General features: G+C 39.3%; 1 protein-coding gene across 4 annotated transcripts in view; it reads left to right on the forward strand.

Annotated features, from left to right (window-relative positions):
- VTI1A (vesicle transport through interaction with t-SNAREs 1A) overlaps positions 1 to 27830 on the forward strand; it is a 314565-nt gene that overhangs the window by 153476 nt on the left and 133259 nt on the right. For 2 of the 4 annotated variants that reach the window (XM_008144314.3, XM_028149436.2), the window contains 2 exons: positions 25949 to 26019; positions 27033 to 27094. In XM_008144314.3, the coding sequence (XP_008142536.3) occupies positions 25949 to 26019; positions 27033 to 27094 (133 nt within the window). Of the gene's footprint in view, positions 1 to 25948; positions 26020 to 27032; positions 27106 to 27830 lie in introns of all 4 variants that reach the window. The other 2 variants (XM_028149438.2, XM_028149441.2) reach the window with 1 other exon arrangement.

Raw genomic sequence — 27830 nt, forward strand, 5'->3', positions numbered from 1 at the left:
TATACACACACACATACACACACACACACACACACACACACACACACACACACACACACAGTGTTTTAGCTGAACTAGGAACAGTGAGCAGGATTTTAAGGAGCAGAGATTGTTAGAGGTGTTTCAGACAGGGAATCATGGATAAAGGCTCAGAGGGGCCGCCTCCAATCTGACTGGAACAGTGGTTCTCAGCCAGGGCTGGTTTTGACCCCCAGGGGACATGCTGGGAGAAGGGCTGCTACTGGCAATTGGTCAGTAGAGAGCAGGAATGCTGCTAAACATCTTAAATGCACAGGACAGACCCTCCCACCCAACCAAGAATGATCCAGCCCCAAACATCAGTAGGTACCAAGGCTGAGAAACCCCAGATTAGAACCTGAACTATATGCCCAAGATAATTCGCAGAGAAGCCTGAAAGAATATTTCGGCCCAATTTCTGAAAGTTTCTGAACGCTAGTTTAGGGCCTGGATTTTACTTGGTGAGTAATTAAAGGGTTCTGAGCATGACCAGAATGGTGGTTTTAGGCAGGTTAAGCAATCAGGATGTATTGATGGTTGGAGATAAGAAGGACACCAATAAGGAAGCAGGCACTAGCTGGTGTGAGAGGTCACCGTGGCAGGAATGGGAAAGAAGAAGCAAAAAAGGAGAGATATTTATTTCAGAGGAAGGTTCAAAATGGGAATCAAAATAAAGGGAGGTTTCAAATGAATTGATATGTGTCAGTCCTGGGAGACCCCCCCCCCCCCGCCCCCGCCCTTGATTTTCCTACCCTTCTCTAACGGGAAGAGGTGCATAGTGAGAAGATGGGTTTTCATTTTGTACCTGTTGAATTTAAGTAATTGGTGATGCCACCAGGGCGAACTATCCAGCGTCTAATAGGAAATAGGAAGGAAAACTTGAAATAGGCTAGAACAGATTAAGCATAGAAAGAGGGATGATATTTAAACATGATGGAAGTGAATGAGGATCTAGAAGGAGATTATTTGGAGAATGTGGGGAAGAAATACGAGGTAAGAACTTGAACTGCCAACTCTTACAGGTTGAGATGAGGAAAGGAGAAAGATCTGAGGGTGGGAACAGTGCTTGGCTCACAGTTGACAGGCTGCAGAGATTCACGTGTGGACAAATGTCTTTCAAACTCCACTGCTTGCTTCTCTTAAAGATGATAAGGCTTCAGGCGGTGGCATTTTGTAGACCAAGAATCTTGAACTAACCAACTCATGTGTTTGAATTTTTTTTCCTCAATAACAGGGCTATGTATAGCACTACACAATTGCAATTAATATTGCTTAACACTGTTATTTGTACCTACTGTCATCACTTGTTAATTTTCTTCCACCATTGAACCCTGTGTCGGGGTGAAGGCAGAGTCTGTTTTTTCCCCCATAGAGTATAAACTCCGTCAGGGACAAGAGGCTGTGTCTTTTGTTCTTTGGCATAATTATTACAGGGCACAGTAGGTAGAAATTTAATGCTGGGGGCCAATTATTCTCTCCCAAAATAAAGAGAAAACAAGCAACCAAAAGAAAACCAATAACAACCAAAAGAAAAGACAATCAAAACAGGGTCACTCTGATTTACTGTCATGGATATGGTATTTGAGGTGGGTCGTAAGCCAGAGGAAGCATTTCAGATTTCTCATTTATCAGATGACTAGTGTATTCTTCCAGAACCTAGGTGCCCCTGAGTACTTACTACATCTCAGAATAGCTTGAACCAGACAAATATGTTTAACTTAAAGAATGACCTGAAAGCCTTTTTGAATGGTTCCAATAGAAACATTAGGAATTGTTTATAGCTAGCTTTTATTTGGTTTTTCTTTTTCTAAAAGCAAAACAATTTGGGGACTCACAAGATTTTATAGGTGCCATCTATTTTGGAATGCTATTTACTTTTATGATGTTTACTCCTCACCCACTGAAGGGTGTGAACATTATAGGTTTCGTTGCATGGCCACCTCATGCTATTTTTACATTTCACTTTATATATAGTGTCCGTTTCTCGGTGCTTCTGTTATGGCTCCCTCGTTGCATGTCAGCAGGAAATGACAATTAGCAGTGCTATGTGAAAGTCTCCCTTGCTCTTTAGCATTTAATTCTTCAGGAAAGAGGACATTCAAGAGTCATGCAAAATTATAAATAAGTAATTGCACCTTTATTTCTTGGCTATACATTACATAAAGATAGAGAAGATCTAAGTGAATAATCTTCCATCTGAATGTGAGGATTAAAATGGTAATCCTAAAAAATTACCTTGTATACGGTGGCTTTTGGGTACTCTAAAAATGGTTTTCTTGACACGCGTGCTTTCGAATTAATCAGATAAGCCAGCATATGGCAGGGGCGGGGGGGGACCCCTTATAGTTTCTACATGTGTGAATCAAAGATGGGATTTGTTTGAATTACCCTTTAGTCTCCATTGTTAAAATCAGAATTAAGGTCTTTGTTTAGTGAAGCATTAATAGCAATCTGTGAGATCGCCGAGAAGAGCTGGTTGCTGGAGGAGAGTTCTCAGCGTATTATGCTGTTTACCTAAGGGTTATATTCAAGAAGCTCTCTGAACAGCTGGGCTGATTATTGAAAATGCCTCGTAGTAACTTCCAGCCTAGGCTGATCGATATGGGTGCAAAGCTTTACAGAGGAGGGAGCTATTTAAGCATTGAGAGCCCGGGGGATAAAAGAGAATGAAAAAATCATGCTGGACAAATATGCTGAAAGGTTCAAAGGAAAAGAGAAGTATCTTGACTTGCTATAGGGGGCAAATTCCTAAACAAACAAATGAAAAAATTTAAGTTTATCTTATAATGACATCATAAATATTTAGTTACGTTATTTTATATCACCCCCCACCCCAAACATTTAGTGGGATCAGGAAAGACTAATCAAGAATAAAAAATATTTTTTTCATTATTTAAAATGTAACCTTTTACATAAAATTCCCTAAAATGCTTTTCAGTGATACTATAAGGAAATATTTAACTTTATTATTAAGTAGATTGAGCTCCCATATTTTAAACCTTTCTTAGGATCTTTGGAAAATCATAGCACCAATGTATTTCAACACCCAAAGGCAGGCAGAAAATTTCTATTTCTTTCATATTCTCTGCTGCAGAGATACTAACATTTCCTTTTGTCTTAGTTCTTGCAAAACAAGTTTGTTTTTCCAGTTCTGTTTTTAAACAGTTTAATGTAATAAATAAAAACTATACTAGATATAGGAGATCTTATCTCCTAAAAACATTTGATGAAATTATAACATTGAGGCAAATGAATCAGCATTTTAAAAGCTTCTTTCTTTCTACGAAATTGAATAACAGATAAATACTCCAAAAGAGAGGGGGGCAGAATCCACTCACTTTATCAAAGTGAAATCTGTGTCAAGCAATCCTACGTCTTGTTACATCCATTAGTTCTTACTTTTACTCTGTGCGTGAGCATCAGACAGGAAGTCCGGGAGCACAGAGGCAATCAATATGAAAACTGTGAAAGTCTCTTAATTAATCAACTCACACAAACTCTCTGAGTAAGAGGATTTTACAAGCATTTCAATTAAAGCTTTCCCTTTTTATTACCAAATTTCATTGACAATAAAAAATGCGTAATCAAAGTTGACATGATTATAAAAAGCAAAATATTATTTAAGCACTGAGCTTTTGGACTTATCGGAGACGTTGATTTTCTGATGTTTATTCTTTTGATGAATCACATAGACAGTTGCTAATTGGATAGTTCTTCTATAACAGTGATGTTTTCAAAATTTCAAAACGGGTAGGTCTTCGAACATGTTTATACGTCCCTCTTCATGTGAACATCACCCTTTTGGCACACTCATTCCTAGAAGCTACACAACTGACTCGTTAATGAAATTTAACATTAATACATATGCATTAATACCTCATTCAGTGAAATGTTTAAGAACTGCATTATGTGACTTGTTTTACTTCCGAATCCCACAGGAGCCCTAAAACACTTGGAAGGCCTGGCAGCAATTCTGTTTACCTCCAAATTGATATTGAAATATGAGAAACTTAGGACATTGAAAAAGTATATACAGAATATGAGAATATTTGTTTTAAAAAAAATGGTCAGCTTCGTCTACTACTTTGTTTTCGCTGCTAGGAGGGTTTGTTTGAAATCCTCCATGACTCTCAGCTCTTAGGATGAAGCCAAACAAATTTCCAGAAACTATTGCCAATGTGGTTTGTGCGAGGTTTCTTCCCTGAAGACTGAAACAGAGACCAGGAGACAGCGCACCATTTCATGATCTGTTCCTCACCTGGGACAGGGAAAATGTTATCCACCTCCTTCGTGCAGCCTTTCCTCACCAGGAAGTTAGAAATAACCATCGACTTCCACCTTCTGCTGGGGACGTGGAAGAGTAACAATCAATAGGGCCATTTGAGTTAACATAAAAAGATGAAATTATGTTTCTTTAACCCAAAGAATGAAGTGTGTAGAATATGAGAATATCTCTTAAATAGTTTTTATTTTCAAATGCTCATCATATTAAATCTACTTATTTTGTATTTCTCTTGCCAAAAATACTGTCATAGATATTGAAGATGTCATATTAGGATATCTTTTAATAACAGTACCTAGACCAATGCCATTAGACTGTTATCTACCTGTAAAGCATAAAATCTGGTTTTAGGAATGAAACATGGTAGGTTGTTTTTTTAAAAAAAAAAAATAGCAGAAACTGCCCCATTTATCAGGAGTCATAGTAGTCAGCCTTTGACTCAGACTAAAATCTTATTTTGCCCGTGGCTTTCCCAGCCCCCCACACACCACACACCATCACCACCCCTCAGAGTGAGCTGGCACACCAGCTCCTTTGGGGATCTGGCCTTGCGGAGCCCGGAGGTGGGCGAGGAGGATCTCAGCACTCCACCAACACACACACTGGCTTCCAGGGATAAATATTTAACTGGCTCAGGTTGTTCCACTTCGTAAGTGATTTGTTCTCCTTGATTAGTGCGCTGTGTTAAGGGCTCTGATGTTGACTCCCAATAGAAAAAGGTAGCGAAAGTGTTTTAATATTGGCCCTTCATTTGGCCAACTATTGAATGAGGCAGTGGCTTTATTTAAAGAGAGTCTGTATTCTTTTGTGTATAAGAGAGGAGTAGGCCTGAGGGTAGTCTGAATGCAAAATACAGGGCTCTGGTCCAGAAAGAGATGTTAGGTCATTTGTTGTCTGGGCCCCAGAAAGATGGTGATGAAGGCCCTGGTTTAGCATCCAAATTACTCAATAGGCCGACACCAGTCTCCGTGTCTAGCCGACAATGGACAATCAGGCTTATTCTCATTGCTGATTTTTTTATAACTTCAAAAGAATAGTAAATATTGCTTTGTTGTCTTGGGACTATTACAGAAAAGACAGTAGTTTTTTGTTGTGTGTGTGTGGTTGTTTTTTTTTTCAAGGTAAACAGTCTAAAAGGAGGGGAAAAACAGCAAAAGTTGTGGATTTTTTTTTCCTGTTAGAAAACGCGGTATCTGAGCAGGCTCGGAGAGCTGTCAGTCCGGCACTTCGGGCTCTCTTTCTGATCACACCGTTCGAAAGCCTTTGCAGCTCTCCTTCCAGTCCTCCTGCAGGCTCCCGTGGTCCCATATGTCCCACATCACCTCCCTCCCGCCCCCTCCCTCAGACACAACACGCTCGCTGCTGATAAAGGAGAACCAGAGCGGCCGCTCTCCTTATGCTGCCCAATTCAGAAAGGTTGAGGACTCCCACCTGGGCACGCACTCACAAACTGGGGGTGCTGGCAGAGGCCATAGTAAGTGACCAGATGATGATGTGAATGGCAGGTGTGCTCAAGAGTGGAGATGACCTTAGCAAGGAGTAGAGGTGGCAGTCCTGATAATGTAGACATGGTCTCAGGCAGAAATGCCAGCGAGAATTGGGAAGGGTCCCAGCCTCACTACCAATGCCCCACTTGCAGAAGATCTCGCTTAAGCGGTCATCTCTACCTTTGGTATCCCTGTCTCCTCCAGGTACCTCCTCACCGTTCCGTAATTGTCCCTTTATAGTGGGAAAACGAGAGTACCCAAACTTCCGGGGGTATTTTATGTGCTGCCCCTTTTATAAACCACCTTTGACACATCCCTGTGTCAGCCCATTGTATAAACCACGTAGAGTTTTCAGTCTCCAAGCTAATTCCTGTACCTCTTTGAACACAAATGGATGAGAAAAGGACAGGAACCATGTCAACCTTGGTGAATGACCAGAGCCAGGGAACCATTAAGGCACAATTTACAGCACAGTGGTAAGACAGAAAGATTCTCAAATAACCAAAATCACTCTTTGAGCACCATGTTAGCACGGATTGTGTTTAAAATGTAATAAATGCAGTTTTCATAAACGTATATGTGCTTGTGACGTTTGTGTCAGCAGTGTGTCTGCAGGCCTCTGTTTCTATCAAATAAACTTCAAATAGTCCAGAATGTAGACTGCATCTGGCCTCATTTTTGAACTGTCCCTCTAGGAGCAGTTCTAAAATAGGAGATTGTTTCAATTCTTTTTTTCCCTAATGAGGAAAATCCATGTGTTCCGTGATTATTAATAATAATGGCTTCAAATAAATTATTAAGTGGTTGCATTGGAATGTACTTTCCTAGCAGCTTAGGAGCTCTTTAGAAAAGAATCCTGATTCCCACTGCAAAATGTCTAAGCGGTGTCCCTCTGACCTGCCTCCTTCATCAGTTTCATCGGCGACCAGCCAATCCAAGCAGAGTTGCTGAGGGTCAGCAAGGGAGAGATGGGACAGATGTGAAGGATTCATGGTTCAAGATTAGAGTGACATTTGATAAAAATTTAAAAGGAGTTGGTGATTCCTATATTTTTTTGACATATGAATTTTGGAGCTTTTCTATAAATTTTGTACTCAACGGAATTCCAAATATTGACTCATACACATAAGCATACTATCTATTTATCTATATGTCTATTTCTTGGTCTCTGTATATCTCTATATCAATAGATACATAGAGATAGATATGCCATACGACTACCATTTATGAGGTGAGGATGAATGATGGGTGAGATTTATTCCCTGTCCTGAGGTTGTTGCTTACAGTCTGGTAGGGGATGCAGGCATGAGTGCGGTCAGTAGACATGCATTGTGCACAGTATCAGGCACTCAGCTAGACTCTGGACTAGAGAGAACAACAACATGACAAACTTGGGATGTGTGTCATCATCGTGGTACTGGCAATGAATTGATCAAGTCCAGAGGAGAGAGAAACATTCAGCAATGCTGACCACGAAAGGCTTGTAGGCAGCAGTGACATTGGAACTGTATCTAAGTGCGCTTCTCCTACACATAATTCTCTGTGCATGTTTTCTATTTCAATTATATTGCATTGTGAGGCATGTAAGTCAGTGATCATTTGTAATTTTTAAATGTCTTATGATTTTGTAAGTATATCTTTAAAACTCCAGCTTTACTCAAAATAATCCAAGACCATATACTATGATTTAAAGTATTCATAAAGCAAGGTGATTATTACTCTTGAGACCATTGTACAAAGCCCTGAAGTGTGTTAGACATAGGCCAGAAACCTCTCTCCTTTGTTATGTCTTATGAGTCTGTTAGGTTAAAAAAAAAATCTGTTCATTTTTCCTATTCCTGTTCTTGAAAAATAGACTTTTACTGCTGTAATATAAAGGGAGAATCGTTGAGGAATTCTCTTTCTGCATCGCATATGCTACCAAAGACTTGGAAAATCAAGAGAAAAACAAACAAGTGTGCTTGGCTTATTAGTGCGCCCACCTCCATTTCCCTAAAGTTGCATAACTTACTGAGTTACTACGCAAGTGCTGCAAACACTGAGTTGCTGTTGACATTGAACGTTGCATAGCTGAAAAGAAAGGGATGTATGTGTTTTTTCCATTTGCTGTTTCAATAGTCTAAATCGCAGTGGCAAATGAAAATACAATTGAATCTCAAGTGAATGGCCAGGAACTCCGTATATTTTATGAAATATGGCAGCATAATGAATAGGAGGTAAAAAAAATATATATCCTGGCTTTCAAGTCCTGATGGTTGTGATGTGATTGAATCATAGTGCATTCTGTTTGATGTCTGGGCTTTGCTATTCAGATACACTGCGAAGTCTGTGCATCGCCTTCTGAAAGTGCACCTGGCAAACCCGCACGGAGGGAGTTTGTTTTGCCTGCACCTGCAAGAAACATATATGCTTAGAGTAGAATTTAAGCAGAGGCATTTTAATTCTGATTGCCATAGATTTCCCCACACAGGGAAAACTCTCAGTCAGGTACAAAAGAAACTGCTTAGGATTCGAAGGAATTTGACAATTTTGTTGTAGTTCCTAGCCTGGCAGGTGGTAATAATGCCTGTGCCAGCACTGTCAAAATATGAAAATTAAAGTGACGATGGGTTTTAATGAAATCCATTTGACAAATATAATTAAGGTGTTTTAATATGAAGTCCTGTAATAAAGACTACCGGTGGACTCCCTGAGGTCCTGACTAATTGTGTAGATTGCTTTTAAGCTTTGAATAGTTTTATTGGATAATGAACTGTTAAGAAGTGTTAGATCTTTCTTAAGCAGAATTTGGTTTGAAAAAGAAGAGGAGAGACAGGCCTGAGGTGTGGCATTTTAAACATAATTAGAGGAGAGATTTAAGTTAACATCTTTGATCTTGCTGTCAGTTTTTGATTAGAGCTGTAAATGCTTTAATCAAGTATAGTGTAGTCATTACATTTCTGACTGTTTTTTAAACTGCGAAATTACTGAGACATTGACATCAATTTTAACACATTCTGAAAATTTGCAGCAGAATTGGGTTTCTCTAGTCAGTATTTGCATTAGAATATCTGATTATACGGGCTTACCAACCCAAAACACAATGGCAAAATAATACCATGGTAAGGACCAGTTTCGTTTCCGTGGTAGTTGGGCAGACCAATAATACAGTACAATTTCTTGGTATTTCTTTTGCTTTCTAGGAATGTGTTTGCAGGTTGAAAGCCCACATCCTATGCACATATTCCATTAAAATGTGTAGATGAGGAAGTAATCTCAACTGCTCACTCACGAGGATGTTATAATATTAGATGTTCTTAACTTTCACTTTTCAAGAACCATGGTTTGCCTCATAGCTCACTACAATCATCTGATGCCATATTTGGTTTTTTATTCCCATGCCTGGCACATAGTAAGCATTCAGTAAATATTGGTTGAATGAATCCGTAATCACCTTACAATAACTGAGGATATAACCTACTTAAATTATTCTCCTAAAATTAAATACAATCCAAATAAGTGAACTGTAAAGAAAAAGTCCATTCCTTCTCCCCCCTGCCACCTGTCTTGACCCAATTACTCATTATAGATATAAATGGGTAGATCGTTGGTATTTCTGCCTAGTTTCAGATAGCATCACTAAAGTGCTGTGTGGGATTCTCCCTGGTGGAATTCTGCCTCCCTAGCATTTCAGCCAGGATTGCAGAAGTGGTAGGGCTATTTTAAGGCCCATGCCTCGGAGCCATTCATTGACTAATAAGGAGGCCACACTGATTACATGGTCTTGAACTTTCTACTTGTGTATTGGGTGTTACGTAGGATATGAAATTAAGAGTTAAGAAGTCTGGATTCTAATCTAAGCTCTGCCTAACATGCCATTTAGAAAAAAAAAATGCCTTTCTTCAGTGATCGAATCGAACCCCCAGGTGGACTGCTGACTCCAGAATTCTATTGATTAGTGCCTAGTATATGTCTCTTTACTACCTCCACCCTCTTTGCCTTTCTTGCTTTTAATGTTCTCTTCTTTTTACTTTTCTTTGCACTCCTACCTTTATCCTCTTGACATTCCCAGCATCCATTCATCCATCCAGGGAGTGTGTATTAAGCATGTATTATGCACCAGGCATTATGTGGAAAAGAAATAACACCAAGTGGCCATATATTGCTTCTTGGTTACCTGGTGCCAGAGATGGGGAGTGGGTAGACAGGAGAGAATACTATCTTTGTAGCATCCACTGTGATGTATGTGCCACTGGATGATAGATGTAGTTTGTAAGTAGGAGTGGCCGGACCAGATGCCTTTCAGCATTTTTACCTGCAAATACTGCCAGAAATAAAATCTTCCTTGTAGAATATCTAACAACCCATCCCATTGTTTTAAGTATCTATTATTTACAGTTGTTTTCAGGCCAGTATTATGTCGATTCTGAAGCTACAGTGAAAACAATTAGGAGTCATTCTTTCCATAGGTCCTTACCTTTGTCTTCTAAGATTTGAAAAGAAATGTGAGTTTCACAGTAGAGTGTCAGTTATGCTATTATGATTATTAGGTTATGGGTAGACACTCAGTTTTTAAATTATGTCAGAACACATCTTCATTGTTGTGAGGCAGATGATTATTCGCGTGGAGGATGGAAGCTTAGGGGGGCAATCATGAAATGTGGATTCCTGGGGACCCGCAAAGGTCCCCAAATTAGGGGAGAGAACCATGTTTTTATGTTAGTTGATCCAACGCATTCGGCGCATTCCTCTGTTTAGCACTTGCACAGTGTTTTATGTTTTGTTGTGGTGGTGGCGATTTTCACATCATTCTACCCCATTAAGTGTGAGCTGCTACACATTGGGAACACGCTGTATTCTTTTTTTTTTTTAATATATTTTATTGATTTTTTTACAGAGAGGAAGGGAGAGTTAGAAACATCGATGAGAGAGAAACATTGATCAGCTGCCTCCTGCACACTCCCTACTGGGGTTGTGCCCACAACCAAGGTACATGCCCTTGACTGGAATCGAACCTGGGACTCTTGAGTCCGCAGGCCGACGCTCTATCCACTGAACCAAACCAGTTAGGGCAACGCTGTATTCTTTATATCTTCACGGTGCCTGCCGTGTGGTTGACGCTCAATGATCTTCGTCGGATTGAATTATAATCCTACCTCTGATGTAAAATGTGTGTCCACGGGCAAATCGTTTAGCCTTTCTGGGAGAGTTCATTTTCATCAGTATTTCCAAGAAGAAGAAAAAAGAATGGAGAATCAATCCATGATGAATGAAAGGGGCTGCAAAACTGTTCCTTTGCTTCCATGGGCATATTGTAAACTCTCCTCACCTCTCCAGCTCACCCCCAAGTGAGAGCAAGATTCTCTGATGGGACCGTGATAGTTATCACTCCCAGAGTATTTGTCCAGTGCTTGGAGGTCATGATGAAGGACCCGTAGAGTGGGGAGGGATTGTGGACACATGATCCCTTCTGCATCCATACATATAGTCAGAGTCAGTCTGCTTATCAAATCATCAACACACTCTTTCCCACTGCGCTAGGTGTTCTTTTGAAGTCTCTCATGCCAAGCTCTGACCTCATTTCTCAAGATGTATCCACAATTTCTAAACGGAAGATTTTGGCAAATAGGACACAGCCCCAACATGCAAAATGTTTTTGTATGTTACTTTCCATTTAACACTTAAGGACAAATTTAACCACTAAGGTAAATATGACATACACACTCTATAGTGTTAAATGGCATTCCATTGACGTTGTCAATACTGAAAGCGGGCTTTCTCTATTAGTTACATGTAGATTTGTTTATCATTAGAGCATAATATTTAGGATCTCACATAGGAATTTTTTTAAGAAATAGTTCCTGTATTACGCATTGGTCTTTGCATTGTTTTTAAAGGGAACAAGGAGGTAACCTATATACTAGTAGAAATAATACATCAATTCCTCACCTGGATTGATTTAGTAACTTCCTATGAAAAAAAGTGACAAGACTTTCCTTCTCCACTGGAATCAGGGTTTAAGAGTAAAAATATGAGAAATAAAAAGCATATTCATTCTCATTCCATCTTGCTCTCGCTAAGTAAAGGAAGTTAATGGTTTGTGTTGACATCTATCTCCATGGCACTAGAGAATTTTTGAAACTGGTCAGAGGATGCTGTTTATTATATTCAGGGCAGTCCTAGGACACGGTGAGCTTGTTACTGACGGCTTGGTTGTCCGGTTTTTGAGAATAGTCCTGCTACCTGCTCGGTGCACCAGACTCTAAAACAAGTATCATCCACTCTGATTGCATTAAATCATCTTTAGGGTAAACCAACATTGAAGCCCATGAAAACATTGCAGGCAGTTCAAAAGGAGTTGCATTTTCCTATGGTACTGAAGAATCAAGAATAATTTTGAATTCATTCTGCCTTATTCTATCTCACCTTTTTAAAGACTTGTTGTTGTTATTCTTTTGGTAGGAACCTTAAATATTCTCTCTACTCAGCAGTCTTTTTTCTTCCCCCAGTATTTTGAGCCTCCAGCTTTGTAATACAGTTTTTCAAATATGGCATTTTGCTTTCAAACGGGAGTTCAAGTAGGAGATAACAAAAATTCCTAATTAACAATTCTTTGGCTCGGGTGAAATGTGTACTGTGTTTGCTTTTGTAAGTGGGTATAATATATACCTATTAAATAATTTGTTTAATCATCTGTTAAGACTTGGAGAGGTCTGTTTGTACTTGCTGTGTACAACAAATATTTTATTTGTATTTAGATGTCTAGGCCACGGGGCCGGGGGGGGTGGGGGGGTGTTAAGGTTTCAGTCACTTTTCCTGCACCTGAAGAGGAGAATGGGATTTGCCAGTGATAAATGGGGAAGTTGACTAGCTAACTAATAAAGATTTGTCTTAATCAAGTATGATTTGTCAGAACAGGAGCGCACTGGGGTCAGGGCGCGCGCAATGAATTATACAGCATTCACAGGAGGAAAGGACCCGGCACGAGACCTCATCAATATGCTGCCATTACCCACTGCTAATTCATATTCAAAGAGTGCTCTGCACAGCCAGTCTCTAGGCTGCTGAGCTGTTCACCAGCTTCCTGAGCTTTCTGTTTGTGTGAAGAAGAGGGGGGAAAAAAAAAAGTTCCATTATGTTTGGGCATCATCAGGGTTCTCAAGGTGTATCAGTCCCCAACACTAAATGATACCAATAATTTGAAGTGTGGCTTATTACACTATCTCACATATATTTATTTAGCACCTACTTTGGGCTCTGCAGCATGCTGGACACGGTGGGGAGGATACAGATGCACAAGGCACATTCTCTGCTAGCAGAGGTTGAGGATGCTTTCTTATAAGCCTTCAAGAATTGTCTCTAAATTCAAACCTGACTGCAGGAAGAGGAGCCGTCTGCCTTCACATTAAATATGTCCTCCCGGTGAGGATTTCAGAAATTTAAAAAATAGCTCTAGCTGTTTCCTGAAGTTTGACTTACATTAAATATATAGAAGATACTTTCTTATTTCTGCTAAGCTTGACTTTCTAACCAATGACTCTCATTCTCATTTGTGTATATGATTAATTGCTGTGATAGGTTAAAAAAGGTCTCTTTTTTCGATCTGTGTTTTGTAAGTCACTTCTTTGGTTTGAAGAGCTTATTGTTTCTTCTCTTCCTATTGAACGTAACTTGAAGAACTGCTCTGCAGTAGTCAAGGCCAGCCCATCTGTAGTGTGCAGACAGAGGTGGGAGGAAGTCCTCTGGGCTCTGAAAGTCAGCATAAGGCAGCGGCCCTGTCCTCAGAGTTTCCTTTATGCGTAAGTGGCCTCTCAGGTGGCTTTCAGATGAGGTTATAATTCTGACAAGCTACTTTGCAGTAGCTCCATGTCTCAGTTGGGTAGAAAGCTATCGGCATCATCTTTCTTAATAGAATAAGCACTGGTAGTTGGGGATTTCTTTGCCTCAGGTGGGAACAAAGAACACAATTCTGTGATTCAAAGATGATGTGAAGAGGTTTGGACGTGTGCGTGAGCCGGTACTGACTTAGAACGACGTCGGAACTTGGGTGTGGGTGAGCCCTCAGCGAAGTCAAAGGCTGCCACCGTCATGCGTGACGCCACGAAGGTGTTCCCAAGGCAGTGCAGATGGACGGGTGGTGAAAGCAGACCCGAGACAACCTGGGCCTCGGAAATGAGCGGCCTTTGCATCAGCAGTCATTGCCTCTAACGAGTGTGTGGTCACTGCCTGTCTCACAAAAGACAGCGCCTGGAAAGGGATGGGGAACTCTGAAACCGAGGGTAAAGGAGTCAGAAAACAGGCAGCGGGGCCTGGGGCGTAGACCATAATGTGTGAGGCTTTTGGGCAGGGGTCCTCAAACTTTTTAAACAGGGGGCCAGTTCACTGTCCCTCAGACGGTTGGAGGGCCGGACTATAGTTTAAAAAAAAAAAAAAACAACTATGAACAAATTCCTATGCACACAGCTAAGTCGGCTGCTAAGCAGGACAGGCAGCGGCGGCCAAAACACCCGGCGGGCCGGATAAATGTCCTCGGCGGGCCGCATGTGGCCCGCGGGCCGTAGTTTGAGGACCCCTGCTCTTGGGCCTTAGAAAACTCCTCTTACTTTTTTTTTTTTCTTTCCCGTAGAAGCAGTCATTTTTTTAATATTCTCATCTTTGTACTTGGTTTATGACATTCAAAAAGTCATAAAAAGTCTAGCTTCCTTTTTTTGTTATGTGTTTGACCAAAGTGTGGTTCCAAATTGCCCGGCCAGAATGCCTGTGATGTTGGCCATTTACGGGCTGCTGAAAACACAGTGTGTGCCAGTGGCCAGGCCCATGGGCTTGGGGATGGAGCAGATGTGGGTATTGAATACTGGCCAACCTTGGGCAAAGGACTTAACCTCTCTGAGCCACAGATTCCTTGTCATTAGAAGGGGTTAATAATAATCCACTTCATGGGGTGGTGGTGTGAAGATTAAATGCAGTATCTGTTAAGTACTTAGCCAGTGCCTGGCATTCAATGAAACAGGCAATAAATAGGCAAAAATAAAAATTCTTCCCTAGAGGGAAATATTCATTGCTGTATTTTACACACCGCCTGTAAGCAGTAAACTTTTGTTGGATATGTATTGAATGAATGAAGTCATTTTTTCATCACCACGGGTTTAAGCCTACAAGCCTTTTTTCCTCAAAAAAGTCCCATCTCAACTTGTTAATACTCTTACATGGAAGTTTGGTGTGTGTGTTTTTTTTTAAAGACTTGATTTAGCGGCTCCCTATTAGAGCTTGTTGAGATATAATTAAAAATTCTTGTTAGCATTATGCTAATGAGCTCAATATACAGTCTTGCCCATGAAGCCTAATAAATTCTCTATTGTATTTAGAAACAATAGTGGCTTTGTTTTATTCTGTATTTTAGAAACTCCCAATGTCACAGTGCTGGCTAAGAAAGGAAACAATAGTAAATGTATTTAAAGGAGTTTTAGTAAAAGAAGCCTCTAAGTGCATATTTGGTTATATATTATCCTTCTGGGGTCAAACTGATATTTTGTTGCACAAAGTCCAATGATTCTTGACATTGAGCAGCAATTAACATCTGATGAGCAAAATTATGAAAATCTATATTTATTTAGCCTTTCCTTTAAAGTCAGGAGAATAGCCCTGGCCAGTGTGGCTCCATTGGTTGAGCGTCATCCCAAACACCATATGGTCGCTGGTTCAATACTCAGTTAAGGACATTCCCAGGTTGTAGGTTCGGTCCCAGTTGGGGTGCATAGGGAAGGCAACAAATCAATGTTTCTCTCCTCTTCTTCTTCTTCTTTCTTCTTCTTCTTCTTCTTCTTCTTCTTCTTCTTCTTCTTCTTCTTCTTCTTCTCTCTCTCTCTCTCTCTCTCTCTCTCTCTCTCTCTCTCTCTCTCTCTCTCTCTCTCTCTCTCTCCTTCCCCCTCCCTCCTCCCTCTCACCTCCTCTCACTCCAAAATCAATTTAAAATTTTTAAAAAAATAAAGCCAGAAGGATAGCATAAATATTAGGGAATCTTTAGTTTCTTCATACCTTTTATTCTTTTTAGGAAGACAATAGTTTAAGCTTGGATCACTTCACCTTAAAATTCTGCCAGAATATACCATAAATTCATCTATCCTTTTTTTTGTTATGCTTTTCTCAATTTGTTTACTAATTCCCTTGAGTTGGATTTCATTCACTTCTACCTCTCAAATGTCAGTGTCTAAAAGGCAGGAACCTCTGCTTTAGAGTTGTTCAGGAATAAAATTTGTCTGCTCCATCATATGGTATAAACTCCCCCAGACCCCCTTAGATTTTAGTTTTCTGTAGATTGCTCTGGCTTATTTACATATGTTTCCATTAAACTTTATTTACAAAAACAGGCCACAGGATGGACTGGCTTCAGGGCCCTAGTTTGCAGATTCCTACTCTAGACCAGTGGTTCTCAAAGCTTCGTCCCAGCAGCAACAGCATCATCTGGGAACTTGTTAGAAATGCAACTTCTTGGGCCCCGGTCCCGACCTACAGAGTTAGAAGCTGTCGGTATGGGGCCCAAGAATCTTTGTTTTCACAATCTGGCTTACTTCTGTTGATTGATTGATCTATGCCCTATCTACTTCTACAAAAAGAAGTGGCTTACGGTAAAAGACCAGGTAGGCATACCAAGAGCAGAAAATTTTAACTCAGGACAGAGGACAAGCCAAGAAGTAAAGGGGAGATTTGGACCTTTTTGGAGTGGGAGAATGGCTTGCTATATAAAAAATCCTAGAATAATGTTGTAACAATTAAGAATTAAACTCACCAGAACTTCCTAGGATTCAGGCCAAAGAAGAAAATATGTTGGATTACATAGCTTACATTATTCAATAGTAAAAATGAATTATTTCCTGTATTTGTAAAAAAAAATTTTTTTTTTAATCGGGAAGGGGAAGAAGTGTGGTGGTGGTCTTTAAATAAGACACTAAGAAATGTGATGAATCTTGTCCTTGAAATCAACTTAACTGAGACAACTTGGAACTATTCCTTGTTTCATAATTCCTTAAGTAAATCTTTCGAGTCCCAGGAAACCACAGTTAAAGGGGTAAATTTCTATAGCAGGGCCAGATATGTAGTATTATAGAATGCTAAGGAATGGCGGCCAACAGACCTTAACAAAGCGTTTAACTTGACTTCTGGCAGTTTTTAAGAAAATACATGTCTGAGCCCCACTTCCAAAGATTCTAATTTCGTCAGCCTGGAATGAGGTCTACACAACTGTGTTTATTAAAAATTCTATGAATGTGTCTGATCCGAAACAAAAGTTCACCCCAGATGAGAGCCTGTGACTTTGGCTGTCCACTTCCAATTTCAGTCCTCTCACTCAGACTTTTGAATGGAATAAATAGCAGAGAATTTAAGAATGAGAGACTAACTGGACGCTGAAAATGGGTATTCTCTGATGTCAAGTGAAAAAGACCCAGTGCTAGAGCTCCAGGATAGCAAATAGGTCTTGTCCCCTGTGCCCACCCTGATCATTTGGAGCGGATTGCCTGGCGCACTGCATGGACAGGGCTACTTGCCAGCAAACATTGTTCTGGGTCAATATGATTGGTTAATGCTATCTGTGTTCCAGGCAATGTGATTGGTTAATGTTATCTGTGTTCCAGGCAATGTGATTGGTTAATGCTCTCTGTGTTCCAGGCAATGTGGTTGGTTAATGCTGTGTTCCCAGCAATGTGGTTGGTTAGTGCTATTTGCTGGATGTTAGGATTAAAGAATGACAGCATGAATGGCACATGTTTGTTGACTTTGCTCTCAGGATGAGTGATGTGGATAGCAGGAATGACATTTTGTTGAAAATTTAAAGAAACAGACTTATTTTGTCTCTCTGAATTTTTATTTCCAAATGCTAATTTATTTCGTTTCTAAGCCACCTTGTATCAATCTTCTCAATTCCTCAGTTTCCCTCTCAAAATTTCCAACATGATTTCCTGCCCGATATTTTTTGACTATTGATCATCCTCTAGGTCAAAATTGGTGTTTCTTTTGTTATTGTTGTTGTTAATCCTCACCCAAGATATTTTTCTATTGATTTTTAGGAAGAGTGGAAGAGAGAGGGAAAGACAGAGTAACATCGATGTGAGAGAAACACATTGATTGGTTTCCTCCCACCAGGGCCAGGGCCTGAGGAGCCTGCCACAAAGGTACATGCCCTTGACTGGGATCAAACCCAGGACCCTTTGGTCCTCAGGCTGAAGCTCTATCCACTGAGTCAAACCAGCTAGGACAAAACTCTGTGTTTCTTAGTGCTTGAATTCAGCAGCATTGATGGTCAAGGCCTGTCCTCTGCCTGTATCCATTGTCCTGTGTTTCTTCAGACTCAATACGTTTCTTTTTTTCATTTATTCAGCACTGGCCTAACTCAGAGATACTGCAGAGTTAGTTCCAGACCACCACAATAAAGCAAATATTGCAAGAAATCAAGTCACACAAATTTTTTTATTTCCCAGTGCACATAAAAGTTATGTTTACACTACACTGTAGTCTGTGAAGTGTGCAAGAGCATTATATTTAAAATACAATGTACATACCTTAATTAAAAAATGCTTTATTGCTAAAAAATACTAACCATCATCTAAGCCTGTTAGAAAAAAGTGAAACCAACAGACTTGCTCAACACAGGGTTGCCACAAACCTACAATTTGTTTAAAAAAAAAAATAAAAGCACAGTATGCGAAAAGCACAATAAAACAAAGTATGCCTATATATCTGTGTTCCTTCCTCATGTTGTAATCTAGGTGTCTGCTTTCAGAGTGCCCAGAATCATCAAAATAATGAGAAAAAAAAAAACACTGAATAAAACATAATATTTTAATTTATGATTCAGTGAAAATATTGGTCCAGGCTTCGAGTTAGGATACAAATTAGAATTTTAAGAAATATGTAAAATGTTTAAGAAGATGGTAACTTCTTTCAGACGAATTCTAAATATTTTGTGTGAATCAGTAATAGCTCTGTGGCCGCCTTCCTCGAGCCAGAAACAAAACTTAAATCAAAACGAATCAAAGACCTAAGTGCAAGAACTAAAACTATAAAACCCTTAGAAGAAAACATGAGGTTAAATCTTCATGGCCTGGATTTGACAATGGATTCTTAGATATGACACCAAAATTACAAGTAACACAAGAAAAAATTGGTAAATTGGACTCTAATAAAATTTAAAACTTCTGGACATCAAAGACACTATGGAGGGAGTGAAAAGACAACCTGCAGAATGAGAGGTACATTTACACATCGCATATCTGACAAAGGTCTAGCATCTAGGGTGTATAAAGAATTCTTACAACTCCACAACAAAAAAGGCAAGCCAATTTAAAAATGGACAAAGGACTTGAATAGACATTTTTCCAAAGTAGATATACAAATGGCCAATAAGCACATGAAAAAAAGATGCTCAGCATCATTAGTCATTAGGAAAATGCAAGTCAAAACCACAATGAGGTGCTGCTTCATGCCTGCTAAGATAAACTATACTTTAAAAAGGAGGAGGTGGGAATAAAACTATGAGAAATTAGAACCCTGTACATTATTGGTGGGAATGTAAAATCTGAAAAATAGTCTTTTGGTTTCTCAAAAAGTTAAACACAGAATTACCATATCATCTAATAATTTTGCTACTAAGCATATACCCAAAAGAACTGAAAACATATATTCAAATATCTGTACACAAATGTTCATAACAATACTATTCACAATCGCCAAAAGGTAGAAACAACCAAAATATCTACCAATAGATGAATAGATAAGCAAAATGTGGTTTATCCATACAATGGAATATTATGCAGCCACAAAAAAGTATGATACCTGCTACAACATGAATGAACCCTGAAAACATTAAGCTAAGTGAAGGAAGCCAGTTCATATTTTCAAATTGACGTGATCTCAATGATTTTCAGTGTTTAAACCTGAAGATTACAAGCCTTGTGTGTCTATTACCTGTGTTTATATATTGACATGCATCTAGTGCTACATAGCTGAATCAAAAGGAGAGGAGTGATTCTGCCCTTCGGGCCATCTTTCCCTTCTAGCTTCAAGTCAAACTAGGACCATAGAAGGAAATATCAAGAGAAGGAATACCAAGGCCAGTGATCCTGGTATCATGTTGTATTCACACATAACATTGAGTTTCTGTGGTTTTAATTGCCAAAACACTGAGCAAAGTGTTCTATTCCGCTCTGAACATAAATATGTTTTATGCCATAAGTGTATGTGAGTGGTGGGCTGGCGGGAGGGGAGATTGGAATGTTATCTTCGGATTACCTACTTTTCACAGTAACATGATCAACTCAAGTACATGTGGGAGTGTGGACTCAGTGCAGGCTCATATTCCAAATTGTGAAAGAAGCTATAAGTCTACTTTCTATATGAAATCTCCTGGGGTTCTTTTTTTAATTATTTTAATGTTATGAAATGCTTAAAATTGTGTTTCATAAAAACAAAGCATGTTTGCCAGTCATAGAAGTTCTGCGGTCCACCCAACTGTGACTTCCGAATAAGGAGATAATTAGAAGGTTGTACATTCAGTGATAGAAATGTGTGCAGTTCACAACTCCGCCCAGAATGATTTCTCAGAAGGCTTTCTAATTACTTTCTAGGCACTTGTCAATAGTGTGTACGGCACTTTTTGTTTTGTTTTTAGAATGAGTGACTCATTCAACCCGGGGATCTGGACAATGCCGTTCACGTCTCCCTTGTCTGTTAAGTAAATGCGTGTTTGGTACATTCCACAAGTGAGCCTTTGGGATGTGTTGTGACAGTTTTGCCCATTCAGGTTGTCTGCCACTTCATCTCCTGACTTTTACACTGAATTGTGAAAAGGGAATGTCTTTCCTGGGGCTCTGGTCTTGTTTCATAGAATAGAGCTGATTCATTCTCATTTTTGAATGGAGCTGTAATTAACATGGTTCCTTTTGTTTAACAACCTCAATTTACATAGTACCTGCTCATGCCAGAGCATCATTATTGATAGCACAGCTTCCTTGACTGATGTCTGAGGGCTCTGGGAATAGTGTTTATTAATTATCTGCAGCAAACCGGGTAACTAAGGGGAGGTTCTGCTGCTATGACTTTGATGAAAGTGGCGCTGTTGCTTTTTTTAATTGCTTAATGATAGATTTGATCATCTTAAAGCAAAATAGAGTATGTACTCACCTGCTAAGAGGTAGTGTTAAATCGTAATTTCTTAAAAAAGAAAGAAAGAAAGAAACCTGAATCCTGGGCTACATTTTTTTTTTTTTGCTATATTTCTACTAAGAATGCATAAGTTTACCTTCAGTTTATATGAATGTATAATTTTCTAGAATAGTGTCATCATCAAAGTGCTTGTAAATATTTTATACTTCATAGTAAATGCAGACATCCGCAGAGGCCAAGCAGGCTACTGCATGAAGCAGTCAGTCCAACACTGTAGATTTGGATAAGCTGGAGAGTATGTAACCTGCTTAAAAGCATTGAAGTTTGAGTTGGTTGTTGTTTTAACATTGGACAGGGAATGGGAATACATTTGTGGGCCTCATTTGGCTCTTTGTGCTCTAGTTTGCTTTAATGCTCTATAGAGAAAAGGAGACACTAAGATTTTATAGAGTCGTTGAATCCTAACATTCCAGAGACAGAAAGGCCACTAAAGATTCTCCAAGACTGTCCTTTTACATTAAGGAAACTGAGGCCCAGAGAAAGGAAGTGTTTTACCTAAATTAATCTCTAAATGACTACTTTATTTCTTCTAAGTGAGTCTTAAATTCGGGAATTTGGAGATCTTTCTAAAGAGGGTATTTCTGTGTTTTTCTAATACAGTGACCATTACCACATGTACTTACTGAGTACTTGAAATGTGTCGATGGAGGAGCTGAATTTTAAGTTTTATTTAATTTTAATTCATTTAACTAGCCCCATGTGGCCAGTAGGTTCCCTATTGGACAGAGAAGCTCAGGTATTACAATTTTCATTCCTGACTTATCACAGTCTTCCTGGAAGAAACATGAGCATCAATCATTTCTACCCTCTCATAGAGAATATTTTAATCTGCTCATCTCCAATCTACAAGTTCAATAATATTTTTTATGTTCATTCAGGTCAGTCTCATGGTGGTTCAGGTAGCGTGATTATTTTATGAATGGACAGCAATGATGCTTTCAGTGGTACAAGCTCCTCAAATAAATCCTATCTTAGGCCAGTCTTTCAGGACATTATCTTGCTAGATTTGTGGTTCCCTGCTAACTGCTTCATTCCTTTATGGGGCAGAAAAGTGCTGAAGGCCTATTGCATACTCTCTCCTCCCTCCAATATATTGGAAAAGAGAGGAAATGTTAGCCAAAACCCATTTTGCAGTTTGTGACCCAATAAAAAGGGCTACGGATCAAGGATATGATTCATTCTGGGTCATTGTGAAAACAAAGGCTCGCTTTCTAAACTGGAATGCCATGCTCCCAGGATGGTTCTGAGCACCCCTGTGGGAAGGACAGAGAAGTGCAGGAAGGAACTTTTCTCCCCATGAATCCATTCATCTTGCTCATGCTGACATGGAGAATTCCAGCTTGTAGCATCGGTTTTGATTTTCTCTTATGCTTCCTGTTGTTTCTGACTCTCAAGACGATCCTCACACAGTCAACAGTGGAATATTTCTACAATTTATAATTTCTCAAATTATTTCCATAAGGGAATATGACTATTCCCATTCTAAAGGTATTTTGAAAGTTTGAAACTGAAAACTCTAAACTTGGGTATTGCATCTGCATTGGTGTAGGCCTGTGAGCTTGTGTTCTTCATTGGTGTCCTGGTGAATGCTTGCATCTTAAGTTCAATTATTCAAGAAAAGTAAACCTAACAATGTTAGTAATTTTAAAATAATTCCTAAATGTCTAATACTATTCTGACCAAGGACAATCTATTTTTTTAAGGACAATCTATTTTTCTAAGATCCCCTCTAAGTTGTTTGTTTTATTTTGGTTTGATTGGGATAGGGAAACACCTAATGGGGAAAAAAAAAACTTACATAACTTTCTTTGAAAAGTTGTGTTGTTTTTTTTCTACAAGAGTAAGCATTTCTAATATGTTTGGCCTGGAATTTTCTTTGTTGGGAGTTTACAATTGAAGGTAGCAAGTAAGAAATGAAAAAATAATTACATCCAACAAATGTCTATTTGACTTGTACATCCTTGCCAATATCTCTTCTCTTGCCAGACAGGGTTAATGCTTAGGCTGCTGAGATGTTTCCCAGGAGGCAACGAGACCGAAGGAGGGATTTATGCCTCCTGGAAAGGCCTGGGCTCTTCGCCTCTTGTTCCACTGATTTCTTCGGTGCCAGATTATAGATTCACTCAGACTGGAGTTTTTCCCCTGCGAACCTGATAGAACTGTGGATCTATTAGCTGCCTATCAATGTGGACTTCTCCAGTGCCACACTGGATATACTTGGACAGCAAGAATAGATCACAAACCTTTCATATACTCCATTTTTCACTTTATTTCATTCTTCTCATTGCTTGATTTATTCCACAAATACTTATTGGGAGCATTATGCTGGTGAAACACAATGGTAATAATAATAATAAAGTAGGAGTAATAATCTCCTACTTCCTATTCATTTGAAATTATATATTATAATACCATCAATATTGATAGGAGAAAATATTATATAAATAGTATTTCGCTGAAATAATTCCAGTATTGATGGTGTTCATCAATATTAGGGATTCTAAGTTGGAAATGAATTAAAATTGCTATATTGCCCAGCCAGTGTGGCTCAGTGTTTGAGGTCACAGTTCAATTCCCGGTCAGGGCACATGCCTGGGTTTCGGGCTCCATCCCCAGTAGGGGTGTGCAGGAGGCAACCGATCAGTCATTCTCCCTCATCATTGATATTTCTATCCCTCTCCCTCTTCTTCTGAAATCAATAAAAATATATATATTTTAAAATGCTATATTATGTCGATTAAAGGAATTCAATGTAACAGTAGTCCCTAATAGTACAAAATTCAAAATTCAATATTATAGCTGTTAATGCAAAAAAGAAAAAAATTCAACCCTAGTTGTTTCCTCCTTCTCAACTATCAGTGTCATCTTCCAACTTTTGTGATGCCTCCCCTGGGAACCACATATCTTATCCAATTTTACCTTCAGGATAAATTGCATGGAGGTAATAATAGAAAGCTAATGTCAGTCTGAGAGGAGATATTATAATAGGAAAGTACTCCACTGGAAAGAATTTTCAGAGTTTTATAGGTATCAAAAATATACTTATGTTATTGTACTTAACCCTTCTTACTACTTGGAGTTTCTATATGAAAGGAATTCACAGTACATTCCTTTTTCTGATGTGCTGTGAAATGCAAACTCTAATATAACACTTGCCCTTTAACTGCTAAATCTTCACCACTGGCCTGGAAGTTCCTGCAGTGCAAGAGCTTGTGTTTACTGAGCCTTGTCCCCTACATCTAACCTGGCACAGAGTTCTGGGCTCCTTGATTATTCGTTGAGTGAATTGATTTTGTGACTACACAATTACATGCATGTATATGGTACCCTATAGCTTTCAAAGCATTTTCACTTAGGTTATTTTATTTGGCTATACCAACAATTCTACGAGAAAGGTAGGACAGGTGTTTTAATCAATGAATAAAATTGCAGTTCAAGTGGGTTATAGCAGACCCAGGATAGGAGGAGGTCAAGGTCATAATAGTCCACTGGGTTTTTTATTCCATTATTATCATTCAACAAATAGTTATTATTATAGACCAGTCACTATGCTAAATTTTTTAACTGGATTATCTTACTTAACCCTTAACCCTTGCAACAACCCCATGATATAGAACTATTTTTATCCCCATTTTAGAGATGAAGAAAATGAGGCACAACAAAGTTAGATGACTTGTGCGAGGCAACACAGCTAGTGTCAGCACTGGGATTTAGACTCAAGCAGTGTGAGGTCACAGCCTAAGCTCTCCATATGGCCTAGCTACTGCCCTACAGTTTTTAGGGCGACCCTCTAAAAAGTATGGCAGCATGCACACATGAATCAAATAACTACCATGGTGATTTCTTAACACCATGTCAATCACCAGTGACTGACACTATACTTTCCATCTGGAAGACAAAACAGACTGGGCACTTCACATGTTAATGCCTTTATTAAATTAGTTGTTATTATAATAAATGCATTTTGAATGTTTCTGTAAGTTTATTAGCCAGAGATTATTGTTATAGGTTATAGATAAAAAGACAACACAAGAGAAAAAGAAAAGAACTTTAGACTAAAGTAGTCAGACAAGTTGTCAAGACTAGAAGTGAGACAGATCATCCTTCTTCTGTGATAGAATAAGGCACCTCCCAGGTGACAGAGAATGAGTCTGAAAAAAATGTATTCAAGGCAACGGAATATGTGTCAGGTCTTGTAAAAGATGCTGCAGTCAGAAAAGAGCCCACCACTGCCACCAAATGGGATGATCACAGCAGGGGGAAACCTCATTGGAACTCAGCAGTATGGCTTTTTAATGAAGATTCCTACCTGCCTACACCATATAAATGTCTGGACTTCTGTCTCCCCCTTGAGTTCTCCTCAACTACTTATTAACGAGTGCACCTCACCCTGTCTCAACTATCCAGAGTAGCTGAAAACACACTAAACTTCAAGAGAGCAGAAGCCTAGAGAGAGAGTTCTACTACCAATAAGCTGCAGTAATTGAGGGTATGAGGACTATTTATGTGGGATGAATATGTTAAAATCAATATTGTTCTAAATGGAGTTTCATTTACATATGCAAAACAGGGCAATAATGAAGGAGGAAGGGTAGAGTAGAACCATTAACATTTATAGCCTGTGAAGACGAAAGGCTAAATGTGACAATGATAACAGAGAGACCATTGGACCTGGACTGTCCATCTTGGCACGTGATATGCTGAGGTGGCCTTGGCATGTCTTATCACCTCTAAATCGTCATTGCCATGGTGGTCATGTTATATAGGTTGAATTTTAAATCACATCTCATCATACTTATGATAAATAGGTAAATTCATCAAATACTTTTTATATGTTTTTCAAGTACATGAATTGAAATATGTATCTGATGTGTCATATAAACTTATTTAACATTTTGGTACTTCTGCTGAAAGTTATTCTCACACCCAAAGTCATCTTTCCTTACTCAAATTTTCTCTTTCATAGAGCAAATTGGCCAGGAGATGTTGGAAAACCTCAGTCACGACAGAGAAAAAATACAGAGAGCACGTGAAAGAGTAAGTAGAAGTGATATCATCTTTTCACAAATTCAGTAAATGATAAGACATGAAACTGAGGGTCTTTGTGACAGTCACATTCACATAGATGTAAGTATATATGAAAACTAGAGGCCCGGTGCATGGATTCGTGCACCAGTGGGGTCCCTCGGCCTGGCCTGCACCCTCTCTCAATCCGGGACCCCTCGGGGGATGTCGGAGAGCTGGTTTCAGCCCGATCCCCACAGGCCAGGCCAAGGGACCCCACCGGTGCACAGGGCCTCTACTATGCAAATAAGATCTTTGGTTAATCTCTTCCCACCCTCCCCTCTTCCCTCTGAGATTCATCAGTCTATTCCATGTTTCCATGCCTGTGGTTTCAGCTCCTGCGTTGAGCGTCTGCCCCCTGGTGGTCAGTGCGCACCATAGCTACTGACAGTCGCTTAGGCTTTTATATATATAGATGGCTAGGAGGATGGAGGGATGGAAAGATGAAAGACGAAACAAAAGAGTGTGGATTGGAGAAAGAATAAGTTTCCTCTTTCTGTCCCCATCCTGAAATGCCCCCACATTGACATTTTATTTAGCTCTATTGCTGAAAAGGTCATTGAGGGAGATTTTGGAGTATATCAGATCTCTTGGAGTGAAATCTAAAAACATTGGTCTCATCCTTCCTCAGTTCACTCTGCTTCTAGTTATAGTACCAGAACTTTACATATTCACAAATAGGAAAACTAATAAATTACCTATGTATATATCAAACTTTGTCAGCCTTTGAGACATTTGCTTTTATATCCTGTTCAAGTATCCAGTTTAAAGCTCCTGGGATTATCAATCTCATGTAGTTTTCTAAATCTAAGAATTTCCTGAGATGGAACATGTGTCAAAAATGTATTTCAGTGCATTTTTTATGAATTTGATTTTCTATCATGAAAGAAAATTATTGTTTGCCAGGGCACTTTAAAAAATAATCCAATTGCCTTCAGTTTTACTTTTTGTTTTCTTTTGTTTTAATGCTGCCCTTCTTCTCCTAGCTTCGGGAAACAGACGCTAACTTGGGGAAAAGCTCCAGGGTCCTGACGGGGATGTTGCGAAGGTAAGAGCAAGGTAGGGACCCATCTTTCTCTCTCTCCCTTTTTTTAACCGTGTTTCTCCTCTTGTTGCAACCGGGCACTTTTCAAGCATGCAGGCTTCTGCTCTCAGTACCCTGTGTCGAGACCCTTTTGAAATGCCAGAGCACTGATATTAACTCTTGTTTGGACAGGGACACAGTCTGCGCACCTTAGATTAGAGAGAAGGTTTGAGCTTGAGGGGTTACCTCAAGCTATGGAAAAAAATTAGGGTTAGACATGAAGAATTTTTTCATAGCCTGAGGAAGGCCCCATGGCAGGAGCTGCGTGACTTTATTTTCTATTTCGGTTGTCTCTTTCTTAGAGAGGGAATGCAGGCCTGCGGTATCGGGAGCACCCCTGGTATTTGCTCTGTGCCGTTGCCTTTGTTTTCATTTCTTTTTTAAGTGATGCTATTTGGGGCAATATCTCGATTTTTATGTATACTTCGAGATGGTTTTTATAATTGAAAGCATATCTGGATAATCTGAATTCACATGTGTGAGCAAACAAATGTTAATGTTTTCTATGTGTAATTAAACTTTGATGGAACATATTTGGGAGAGCTTAGAAAGAAATGAATGAGTGCAGGTAATTTTGTTTCCATTGGTCTGAAAATTGGAGCCATTTTTCCTTTGGTATATTCAGCATGTAATTATTTTACATTCAGAATCTAACAAATAAGAGCATTATGAAGCATAACTTTCCATTTGGAGCTGTGGA

This window comes from Eptesicus fuscus, chromosome 17 (genome assembly GCF_027574615.1).
Source record: "Eptesicus fuscus isolate TK198812 chromosome 17, DD_ASM_mEF_20220401, whole genome shotgun sequence".
Taxonomy (NCBI): domain Eukaryota; kingdom Metazoa; phylum Chordata; class Mammalia; order Chiroptera; family Vespertilionidae; genus Eptesicus; species Eptesicus fuscus.